The sequence below is a fragment of the Dromaius novaehollandiae genome, chromosome 5 (assembly GCF_036370855.1).
Source record: "Dromaius novaehollandiae isolate bDroNov1 chromosome 5, bDroNov1.hap1, whole genome shotgun sequence".
Lineage (NCBI taxonomy): Eukaryota > Metazoa > Chordata > Aves > Casuariiformes > Dromaiidae > Dromaius > Dromaius novaehollandiae.
This window is the reverse complement of record NC_088102.1, coordinates 70,201,795-70,213,910: the sequence shown is the minus strand read 5'-3', so window position 1 is coordinate 70,213,910 and position 12,116 is coordinate 70,201,795. Positions and strand designations below refer to the sequence as shown.

The 12,116-nt window shown below is 40.0% G+C and overlaps 1 protein-coding gene across 1 annotated transcript in view; it reads left to right on the top strand.

The window, feature by feature from the left end:
• PTDSS2 (phosphatidylserine synthase 2) overlaps positions 1-12,116 on the top strand; it is a 46,591-nt gene that overhangs the window by 18,006 nt on the left and 16,469 nt on the right. The window contains exons 4-6 of the mRNA XM_026114190.2: positions 7,729-7,796; positions 10,747-10,881; positions 11,983-12,033. Coding sequence (XP_025969975.2) covers positions 7,729-7,796; positions 10,747-10,881; positions 11,983-12,033 — 254 coding nt within the window. The remainder of the gene's footprint in view (positions 1-7,728; positions 7,797-10,746; positions 10,882-11,982; positions 12,034-12,116) is intronic.

The following is a 12,116-nucleotide window of genomic DNA, read 5'->3' as shown; positions in this document are numbered from 1 at the left end:
CATGCAAATTGACAGATTCTTGAAGTCTTAGCTTCCCCTTTTTATGCTTTTTTTTTTTTTCTTCTTGCTGTGTAATGGGACTGCACTTCTGACTAAGTATCTAGTCGCTAGAACACTAAACTCCCTTTGCTGTAGGCCCACTATCCACAGTAACTGGTAGATTAGAAGCCCTTTATTATACTTTGAAGATTTATGGTAAGACTGCAAGTCTTGAAGGGGTTTGAAACCACAACATAAACCCTCTTCCATGTACTGTTACATCAAGTGAAGTATGAAAATATTTTAACATATTTGATCTTTTGGCTATTTTTAGGGTTTTTTTGAATCATTGAGAAGAATTAAGGGGATTTATATAGGCTTGCATAAGATTCTTGAAAGCATTAAGCTCTCTTACAGTTAAATAAAACTTGTATAAGTCTTTCTTATGCCAAAAATTTAACCTTTCAGTTTAAGAATCCTTTTCTGTGTGTGAAACAGCAGACAGGTTAAAAACCACTATCAAAGCAGAGATTCTTCTAGAGCAAAGTGTGCAGCATGCTTCTGCAAATGTAAGGTTTTATTCAAAAGTTTGCATTTCTGAGGTCTTGTTAAGTAGCAGCTTTTAATCTTTCATTCCTATTACCGTTAATTCTGGTTCCTGGTATAAGGGAAATTACTTCTTTGAAGGACACCAGTGATATCTGGGTGCTTTTCTATTGTAACTTTCAGTTTTAAAACATCAGTGGTTCTGTCTGGAGTGGAAGTGGTTTTTATTCCCAAATGCACGTTTAGTAGCCAAGTAGAACAAACTGGGAGGGGAAAGTCCTGAGGTCAGGGACGTCTGCAACAAGTAGACTGATCCGGTGTCTACCGCTTCTGTACGCTACGGTCTCGGAAACACAGCAGTTCCTGGACTGAAGCAGATTATCTTTCAGCAGCATCAAATCATCCGTGAACAGCATGATCAAAGAAGCTTCCCTGTATTCAGTCGCTCTTGTACAATGATTTTACAAGGGAATCAGGCGGTGTTCCCTAGCCTAGGGAGCACGCACTGTTAGCTTACTCAGGTTGTTGTATCCTAACTCTGCACTCACTGTGTCCTGTGAAGCCAGAAGAGTTCGTGCACTCACAGCTAGAGCTGCTTTTATGCCAATGCTAGGTATTCCTCGCATGAACACTCCTTCTCAATATAGTCAGTATTTTAAGAGTATTCTTACAGACAGACTGAGTATATTAACGTTGTCTTTTGTATTAACATCAGCTTTGCCTCTAGCTTATTAGATGCAATGATCCTCTGAAGAGTGGTTCTTGGGGCCTATAGCAGTTCAGGGATAGCAACTACTTCCACAGTCACAGCAAGGTGTCTGGGTGCTTGTTTAAAGGAGCATGGTGGTCTTTCTGCAGACTTTTCCTGCAGGAAGGTTCTTGCAGGCAGCAGAGGACATGGCATTGCAGCCCTGTGAGACTCGGTGTCAGCTCTCCAGTTACCAAGGGCTGTGGAAGGGTGTGTTGGGTAGTGCCCATGGGGAGATTGAGTCTCTGACCTTTGTTCCTTGATGCTGTTCCTAGAGAAAGATCTCATCTCAAAAGAATTAACAGCAGTCTGCTGGTGTGCACTGCTTCCATTTATAGGGCAGAACGAAGCCCCTGGGTCAGAGTCCGGTCATACGGTCACGTACAGCCCCGTCGGATCTGTTTCAAGAACTCTTCAAGTTGTATCTTAGAAGTAGTTAGGTTTCATGCCCTGCTTCTGGAGGGTGGTTGCAGAGCCCCTCTCCTCTGGTTTGGAGCCCTCTTATTCAGTCTGTCTATACGTGTTTGTGACCAGTTTGGAGATGTTTTATATCTTGGCTTGTTTTTTTGTGCCCATGTTGTTGTTCTGTTTAAATAGTTCTTCTTACTCAGTGTTTGTAGTAGTTCGTGTTTGCTAGTATGTAATACTAGCAAATATGTACCTGATTAATTTATACACAGCTCACGTATGCCATCTCACCACTGGCTTTTCTAGAGCAAGAAGTTGTGCTTTTAGTCTCCCCCTCAACGTAAGCTTGCTTTCCCTATAAAATTTTAGTGGTCCTTCTCTCTATCTGTCTTATTTTGAATTATCTTCTTTGAAAATGGCTGTCCAGACCTGTATAGGATGTTGCAGAAGTTGCAGATGTGTTATTGCTTATGTTTTTCGTGATGGCATTAATGCTTCCTAATGTCTCTCTGTCAGTACCTTGATGGCTGTGTCTTAATATTGCATGTGCTTTCTTTTCATGGCTGCATTGGAGCAGTAGCTCAGTGTCTGACAGATAATACCCAAACCTTCTGTTTTAACTGATGAGCTCCCATCATATAAGAAAGCTTATGGTTCCTAAGTGCACAACGATGGTCTGCGCTCTTCTTTTCTATTACTCCAGTCCTTTGAGATCATCTGCTTCTCTCTTTGTTGTCCCTGTCTTCCTTGCTACTGCTGTTTTTGTGCTATGTGTCATTAACCTGCTTTTTGCTAAGGCAATCAGTGAAACGGATCTTAGATCTATCATGTAAATAGTATCAATCCAGACTGTTGTGGGTTTTTTTCCCCCCTTCCTTTCCATATTACTTGCTATGTCTGCTTTAGCCAATAGCTCGTCCAGCATTACCATTTTTCTAACGACTTTTCCCTATTTTCTCCAGTTTAGTTAATAATTCCTATCATGGACCCATACCAGTTGCCTTACCCAAATTCAGAAATTTAGGACTATCATGAAAACAAGTGTGTGCCTTTATTTAGGAAAGACTGATTTTTGATGTCCTTTTGCAGCTTTTTATCCAATCTTCCGTTTTCTTCCTATAAACTCATAGCTTCAAGGCGTCTCTTTGGTTCCTAGAGCGTTGCCTCTTGGTGGCTCAGCAAGATGCAAACAGCATCCAAACCATCCAGTGAAAGGTGCTCTTATTCCCAAGGAACAATTTTTCACAGGGGACAAATCTCAAATTTTGCTTGAGGATCCCTTAATTGCTGGGCAAACACCCAAATTTGGAGAAAATAATGCATTTCATACTTAAATTTATCATGGATAAAGGTCATCAATATTTTGTGTCTTTAGTTTTTGCAAAAAAAAGATATTCTTGATTCTTATTGTCAATGGCCTTTAAGGAGCTTTGAACATCCGAATGATCTGGTTATTCTGTGGTGTTGCAAGAGTTCAGTGATGCATTATTGCCTTTGTCAAGATAACGTTCATGCATTGTAATCCTAATGAGATTTTCCATGACGGTTATTAATGCCCTAAGAAATAACTTTTAATCTTCCCAACCTTTGTCAACAGTTATTTTGACTTAGTACAACTTGCCTGGCAGCATAAGCAGTTTGGAGAGTCAACTGTTGAGTTCTCAAGTAAACCATAGGCTAGAGGGCTGAAGCAGCTAGAAATGAGCAGACAAGAACTGGATCTCTTTTGTACCTGTCCCAGAGTATGGTGGGTATAGCACAGGTATCATGGGCTGCTGATGAAACTGGATGGCGAAGCTGATTACCTTGTAGTTCTGCAAAGAAGAAATCCTTTCACTGGAACTTTATGAAGGGAATAGTTAATGATGTGCTCCTTTCTGACTACCACTTTAACAATTCAGGATTCTTAGTGCTTATTACTTTTGTTGCATAATTTTTTTTTTTTTGACTGTTGGAATAGTGATGCTAATTGTCTGCTTTTTCACTGACTGGGCAGGATAAATTGCTCTGTATGTAGGCGTTTGGACAAGCGGAGCTTTTAACTAATACTTTTCTATCTTAACATAGTCATTTAATGTTTTCGGGCATTATATTTAGGAATATAAATTTGGCCGCACTGAGCTAGGACTAGTCTGAAGCCTTATCTTCCCTGAGATACTCTGTTGTCCCACCTCCTAGTCGCATTGCAACCGCCAGGTTACAGGTGGTGCTTTTGAGCCTGAGCTGGCCATGGAAAATCTGGTGCTCTCTAGCAGTAGTTCAAGCAGGCACATGCCAGCCTATACTGATCTGGCTGCTCAGACTGGGCAGTTGTTCTCCGTGTGCATGTTCTCTGCAGCTTCTGATTAGCACTTACCTAACAGCTCCAAGATAAGTGGTTGGTTCGGACAAATAACTTAGTACTGTTCTCAACAGTGGGTTTTTTTAATCCTTTTAGCCTTTCACGTTGCATAGGTCAAACTCAAACTTCTCTTGATAAATAGAGTTAAGTGGCTGATTCTGCACTCAGCAAGAGAGTGCTGCCTGGCTGAGTGTTCATCTTGTGTTCTCATGTCTCCCTGCAAAGACAACAATTTAGCCTCTGAGCATAGTAATAACTAAACTATTAGGTATGTAAATGATTACTTGAGGCCTCCTTCATCAGGCAGACAGCCCTACTTTGAGGCAGGTTCATGAGGAGAAGTACCTTTAAGGAACACGAATAATAGAGGTATGCTGAAAATAACTTTATAGCTAAAGCTGAGGCAGGGCCAGGAAGAGAGAGAACGCAATGTTTGTACAGCATTGAAAACATCTTGTTTCTAGTGTACGTGTAGGTAGTACAGCTATAAAGTAATCTTTAAACCTCTTGGGTGCTTATGTCTGCTGAGGAGAAAGCACAATAAATTATAACCAGATCTTAATTTTTGCATTAAATATTTTGCCTCAGTAAGTATTGCTCAGTGTATTCAGCAGCTGCAGATCATCTGTTGACAGAACTTTATGTATATAGGAGAAGAAAGAAGCTCAGACACTGATTTAGATTCTTCCGTTGTCTGAGCTGTACATTAGTTTCAGAACATGACATATTTATGATTGCGAGTAGTGTAAATTTTGTCATACAAGTTTTTAGAGATCAGAAGATAACAGCATTGTTAAGGCTGTTAGTCTGAAATCGGTGTGGAAAGGGAATGAAGCTAAAGTGGGAGAAGTGGGTTAATGAAAGGCTCATTTTTCTAGCTTGAGCATAGCGTTTATTCTTCAAGGTATGCAGTCAGTATGGGAAGATGTAGCAAACACCTTGTCAAAGGATCACTTTATAAACTTTTTTTTTTTTTTAAATGCCACCACAATATTTCTATCCTGCAGACTCGCTTGCAGAATTCTTAAACATTTTCCAGCAGTACAATGTTGCCAGTTGGGGGAGAAGCTTTTTTCTTCTTAATAAAGCTGTGACCAATGGAGTTTTGTGGGGGGGTTTTTGAACCGCATTCTAGCAAGACAACAGGATATACACTCTTGATCAGTGCTTCCTAGTGAAATTTGCCACTGAATTTGAAAGTTAATCAAATCTGAAGGAGGGACAGAAGTCTTAAATAATTGTTTCTACAACTTTTGCGTAGTAGGCAGCTGGACAGAAGCACTAATTATTGCCTCCCCGCAGAGAAGGCAGGCTGAACGCAACCTTTCCTTCCCTCGAGGAAACCAAGGGACAACCCCAAATCGAAGGGAAAGGAGGCTTTCCTAGCTCTGCTAGGAAAGCAGCTTGTTTGAATTGGCAGCCCTCCTTGCTTGGAAGCTGCTCGGGCCGTTATTGGAGGAGTTTGTTTTTCCTTCAGGTTATCTTTCCTGCAAGCTCTGCTAATCTTTGCTTATAAATGCATTGTGACGAAGTTTGATGTGTAGGTGATGCTTCAGCAACCTAAACAGTGGTCTAAAAAGAATTGTCAGGCTAATTAAGATAACTTGGTAGACGTGCTGGTGGAAATCCACCCACAGGAAATACAAAGGGCTTGTTTGTGCAGCACGTAACACATGTTCAGAAGGTTTTTTTTGTTTTTTTAATTGACCATCCCCTACTGAGACACTTCATTCTATTGTATTAAGAAATGACAATTGTGTTTGTCAACTTGAAGTAAAAATCTTCAAGTGCAGAAACTCCAGCGAAAGCTGTTACATGCCCAGTTCTGGACTTCCTGTTATCCAGGTCACAGCTGCTTTTTTTCTGAAAGTGTAAAGTAGGCCATTTTGATGAGATTAATTTAGCAGTTTTGCTGGAAAAGGTTTCACCTTCTCACACTTGAGTCTATTTTAACGATGGCGTCAGAAGCAGGCTGTTAGTTGAGAGACAGATTCTTTCTCTCTCTTTCTCCAGCATACGGCTGAATTGGGCAAAGATGACATTTTGGGGTTTGTTTTTGTTTTTTTCAAGAGGGTGAGCAAGTCTCTACTAAGTGCTATGACACCATGTCTAGATGCCTTCAGGCTCTGAGTCGATAACAAGTATGGTTGCAAGATGGGAGTTAATCTCTAATTCTTGCACAGTTTATGTCATGGTCCTGATTTTTAGGCATTCACGCAGCTAAGTTCCCTTGCAATTAATAGAATTAGGTGCTAAAGTTGAGCCTAAAGTTTCCTGTTTTGTTTTTTTTTTGTCATGGCAAACCATGTTCCATGGAAGTGGAATGGCTGCCTGTCCCCGCTCAACCATATGAATGATGATCTTGTTTCCTCTCTGCCTCAAACCAGTTCTAACTCTAAGCTAGATGTAACCTTGGAGCAACTCTGTTTTATAAGTACTAACAGGAAACACCTCAGAAAAAGTCTATTAAAATCATTCCTAAGTGATTAGTACATGATGTTGCTGAGAGATTTAAAAGTCCACTTAGAATGAGTCAGGTTTGCTGAATTAACCTGTGTAAATTCTTAGATGTGGTTAGGAAAAAATGTTAGTGCGCTCTGCCTGTACACATACTTGGCTCTACATTAGCCTGCTTCCTCCTCTATAGGGGTTAATAAAAACCCTGGATGAGAGTTCAGAGTGCAGAAATGACTTTGCTAAATGGAGGCCAAACCAGTCTCTGGGTGGAATAGGATGAATTTGGACACGAAGGCAGCACATGGACCCACAAAGCTTTTATCCAGGGCAGTCGGAAGGGCCTATTACAATACTCAGGGCTGGGTCTTTCAGAGGAATTGAGGTGACGGTAATGGAGCTGCAAGTGTACAGTTAGTTTGTGTGCCTTTCAGATTCAGGTGTTGGTTGAGTGTGTGAAGAGCTAAAATTGCATGTCTTGGGAAGGTGAAAATTAGCTGCAGACTCTGGAGCAGATGGGTTTTGCATGATGTTTCTCTTAATTTTAAGAGTTTCAGATGGTTTCACAGGTCTTGCATCTAAGCACCTGCTAAGATTTTGGGGGTTTTTTTTCCTATTAAATTCCTAGTAAAAGTGAAAATATCTTTCATATTTTTGAAATGCTCTCTGCCCGTTGAGGAGCGAACTTTGTCTTTCGGGAAAGAGATAAGCTTACCAAAGTAGAAGTGGTGATCCCTTCTGCTGGTCTTTGTCCTGTCTTAGTGAGACATAGGCAGAAGTTGGCCAAGCAGGTTAGCTGTGATGGGGCTGAGAAAACCAAAGCTGGGAAGATCAAGTTGTCTGAGATAGCAGAGAAGGAAACTAGATTAGTTCAGAAAGGGAGCAGTTTTGTTTCAAAGACTGCCAGAAAACATTGCAAGTGGCATGCATGTCTCCCTCTAATTCTTCAATATTTAGTTCATTGGGTTGAAGCGTTCTCATGGGTCGCTATGTCCCGGGACAGGAGAGTGAGAGGAATTGCCTGAGCAATGCTGGCAAATGTACACAGTAACCTGTTTGAATGATAATTAAGGAGCCTTTCTGGTTGTGCTCCTTTAGAAAGGATGGCAAATACTTTACTTGAGTACTGTGCTTGATAATTTCTTGTTCAGAGCATCTATTCTTGAAATGTTTAGTTACATTACAGTAAATGAATAATTGATGGCTGTTTTGCTTGAAGTCTTGCTAACGTCCCATTTGTCTGTTTCTGTAGCTTACTGGAGGTTTTGGCTTTGTGTCAGCGTTGTGTATGAGCTCTTCCTCATCTTTATACTCTTCCAGGTAAGTAACATAAACCAGCTTTTTAGTAACTAGAGGTCTAAGATGGATATAAAATCCTCTGTATTGTTCTTTAGAATTTCCTCTGATTACAGGAGATGCTCCTCTTCCTTCATTTTTTTGATAGGAAAACATTGTGCTATTTAATGAGAAAATTGAAGAAAATGACATTATAGAAATATTTCACCTTGCTGTCTCTCCTAAACTCCAATTAATCTCCATGCAGATTGCATACCACAGTGAGGCTTTCTTAAATGAGAAAAGGAGTCAGTGCTCTTGGTTAGATCGAATGGCCAGGAGTTGGTGCTTTTGGTGTTTAGTCTCAGTTCTGTTGGACTTGGTTTGACTTGCTAAAATTGTATATCAGCTGTTAGTTTCTCAGATTGTATAGAGTGTGAAGTGAATTTATCTTGTTTAATATTTTGAAATACTTTGTGCTTGATGATAGTTGCTTCAAACGTTTTTCTCTGCAATAAATAGAAACTACGCACACAATTTTCTGTAGTGGCAGCAAATAGAGGGTGATATTTTTCTAGAAAGACATACTGTCAGTACTTTCACATACAGCACATTATTTTTTACTGCATTCTTGTCCGTTTATAAACTTCCCGCTGGCTTTTACATATAAATGACTTCTCAGAAACCCAGCAGTTGAGGTAATATATTTTGAGATAAACAAGAACAGTAAACTTGATACTATCAACATAGCCGTTGTGTATCATATATGTACACTCATACCACTGCAAATAAAGTCTGAGTGCCAAGAAAGGGCTCTAGATTTTGAGGGCAACTCATCCTTTTCTCAGTTATGCAATGCAATTACTGTAGTCTTCTCCTCGGGCAACAGAACGATTTGAAACCAAAAGCAAACATGGAGATATCAGACAATGAGACTGGGATATCCTGTTCTGTCAGAGATTTTACTGCTTTTCGGATTTAGGTTCCAGTCAGAGTCCCCAGTTGTTCCTTTTCAGATAAGTATGACCTTCTCTCTGAAATCTTAGTAGCATTTGGTGCTCCGTATTTTTAAAGGGTTGTGTTAGTACTATTGCATATTCATCAAGCAGCTTTAAAAAAATCATTTTAGATGAGAGAAAGATGAGAAACAAGTTTTTTTTTTTTAAAAAAAAAAAGCCCCTAGAAGCCAAGTGAGCTTGCAGAAGTGGGCCTAGAATTCAGACGTGTCAGGATCCATCTTCTGTCTTCCTTTTGGACTGTATTTGCTTTGCAAACAAGTTGTTAACGTTGATCAAACCCTTCTAGCCTGATTTCAAATAGCATTTCTTTTTCAGCTGAACTTTTTTCCTCGAGCCTCCCCAAAAGTCAGTGCCAAGTTCTTTTAAGAACACAAAACTGTCAATATTTTTTTATTTTGCCTGGCTTATTGCTTAAATGGGCAGCTAGAATGTGTCCACGGTAGACCGGTAAAGAAGAAGATGTGTTTCTGTCCTGTTGACATGTCTTGGGGGTTCAGTGCAAACCCTGATGCAGGGCCCTAATGTGTCATTAGGGTTTCTTTCAGGCTGCCTGCCCTGCTTGGAGGGAGTGGAGTTCTGATCCTTCCACAGGCATGAACAGGTCTGTCTTGCCTTTTTTGTTGTTATTCCTCACCACTGAGGAATACTTACTCAGTTCCAATTTATTCTTATGTTCTCGCTGTTTCATGTCACACTCTTTTTTTCCAGGCATCGTTGTAGATGATAACTCCTGAGCAATTGCAATCAAATGAATAATGTGTTTCACTTTGATTTCATAGTACTGTTGTAGTTCTGAATTCTCACAGAAAAGCCTGGAATTGCTTTGCTTTCCTCTGGCAGTATGTTCAGTTATCAGCCATTTAGTTGTTAAGGACACTTACTAGCTGTTGCCCAATTCTTTACTGAAAATGAATATTACTTAGCTCAGGTTCAAATAAGGGTAAAATTATGCTGAATCTCTAAGTGACTGAACTTCCTTAAAAGTAAATACAAGCTCACTCATGTAGTTGAAATGTGTCTTAGTTATTGTGACTTTAGTAGTTTTATTCAAAGATTTTATTATTTTTTGCTGTTAACTAATTTTGACCTTGCTCTGCTTTTCTGTCCTTTTCTGTCCTGCTGTCTGCTAGCTACTGCCTTTCTGTCATAGATGCTGCATTGCTTCTGTTATAAAACATTGACCCCGACAGTGTGTGATTTCATTAGGAAATATTTATTCAGCAAATGTATGTGTGAGTTCCCAATAAATTAGTTCAAGTTTTGGTCACCTCTTATAACTGGTATTTTGGTAATTCCTTCCTTGCTGTTTGCTTCCAGTTTATCACCTATACTGCTACTGGGACCTTAGTTTGAAGTGACTGTTTATTCAGAGAGCTGCACTATTTTTTTTTTTTTCCTGCCATGAAATGTAGTGCAATTCTGAACTTTCTGTTGCGGGAGCGAGCTGAGCATACATGCACGCCTAATCCTGCTAACAGTGCATGTAATCTGCATGCTCAATCTGCTGATGTTTGCATGTACTGCATTTAGTTGCCAGCTGCATGTTTAAAGTGCTGCTAAATGTTTCCCATTCTAGGAAACCAGAAGGTCACTAATGTAGGAGATTCATCTGCTAAGAATGAGCCTTTCCTGAGTTATTGGCTGCTGTTTCCTTACCCTCACCAAGCTCAAGGAGGGCAGACAGATGAGTGACTTAGGAAACTGAGTTAACTTTCTCTGATTTTTTCATGTTTAGGAAATCGTAAGTTCATTTTGTAGCCATTTGTTTCCTTAATATTTGGCATCAGAGGCCCAGAAACTCAGGTGTATACTCTATGCTATGCTTTGACGTCTGGCTATATTTCAAGAACTGTTTTGCAACATAGGTTAAAAAAATATCCATTTGAAGATAGGCTGTTGATATAACTTCTCATCATACTTTTCTGTCTATTAATACTTGCTAAGAGGGAAACGTGGGTTTTGTATTCCTTCTGCAGACTGTACAAGATGGCAGACAGTTTATGAAGTACATTGATCCAAATTTAGGTGTTCCCTTGCCAGAAAGAGACTATGGTGGCAACTGCCTCATCTATGATCCTGGCAATGAAACCGATCCACTTCACAATATCTGGGTAAGAAACGAAATACAGGTACTTGCTGAAGAATATGAATATTTTTGGTAAAAGGCAGCTTAATTGAACTCTTTAAAGTGCAGTCATGAGTCTCTCTGAGTATTAAATCAGAAAAGAGGTCATTACTATGCTTGCTGCTTCAGTTTCAGACTCTTTGGCTTCCTTATTTCTCTTCTGTTGACCTTTCCTGTCGATCAGATGGATATGTGTCTCTTTCTATCCTAATTACATTGCCAGAAGAGGGGGGTAAATTGTTTAACTACCCTTGCTTCTCGGATTATCGATGTAAACCATTTCCCTGAAGAGTCTGGATTTATTTGCGTGTTAGGGAATTTTCTGCTCACAGTCACGTAGAGGCACAAAGTTTGAATCGTTTTCACATGTTGCCAAGCAACCCATAAATTTCACTTTCTTGAACCCTGGCTTGGAATGTCACAAACTGTCAGGGTATTGTTTTTAGCTGGCAAACAGGAGGCTTGAAATGAAGGGCAAAGGAATTATGATTGCTTTCTTACAACTCTGTAATTCCGTGGAGTTGTTAGTGCACATGTAGTGAGGAGCACTGAATCCTTTGGGGCTACCACCCAACCTGTAAAACCTCAGGAATAGCTGAGAACAACCGAGAGCAATAATAGCTGTCCTCTCCTAGTGTTGAACCAACACTAGCAGGAGGAAAGGCACTCTTTGCCCCTGGATATTTGACAGAACTGATGAGATTTAAGAAGCTCCGCTAGATACAAGGTGGTGGTATGATGACGAAATGTATGGTCTTGCCCAGTTATGTCTGGCTTGAATGTGTTCTGCTTCTGTCCCCTTATTGCCACTTGGAAGGTAAGGAACGTGACCGTAGAATTAAAAGGCAGTCCCTGCTTTATCAATATAATCCTAATTCCAATTTCTGCCCCTTAAACTTTCTGACTCTGCTTTGAAGTTAGCTTGTTTGCTGTATTTGAGAACAAAGAAACTGCTTCAATGCACCCAGTATTTATATGTGAGATAACTTAAGCTTATTGCTTCATTCTTCTTGGAAAACTCTTAAGCCTCCAGAATGGGTAATTGCTTATAGGGCAAAGTGACCTGCTTTCTCTTCTTGGTTTATAGGACAAACTGGATGGATTTGTTCCTGCTCACTTTTTTGGCTGGTACCTAAAAGTAAGACTTGGTGTTTTGTTACATTTCTGTTCCAGTGCTATTCTACTTTTAAAGCCTGACCGCTTCTGTTTTAGTGATGTCAG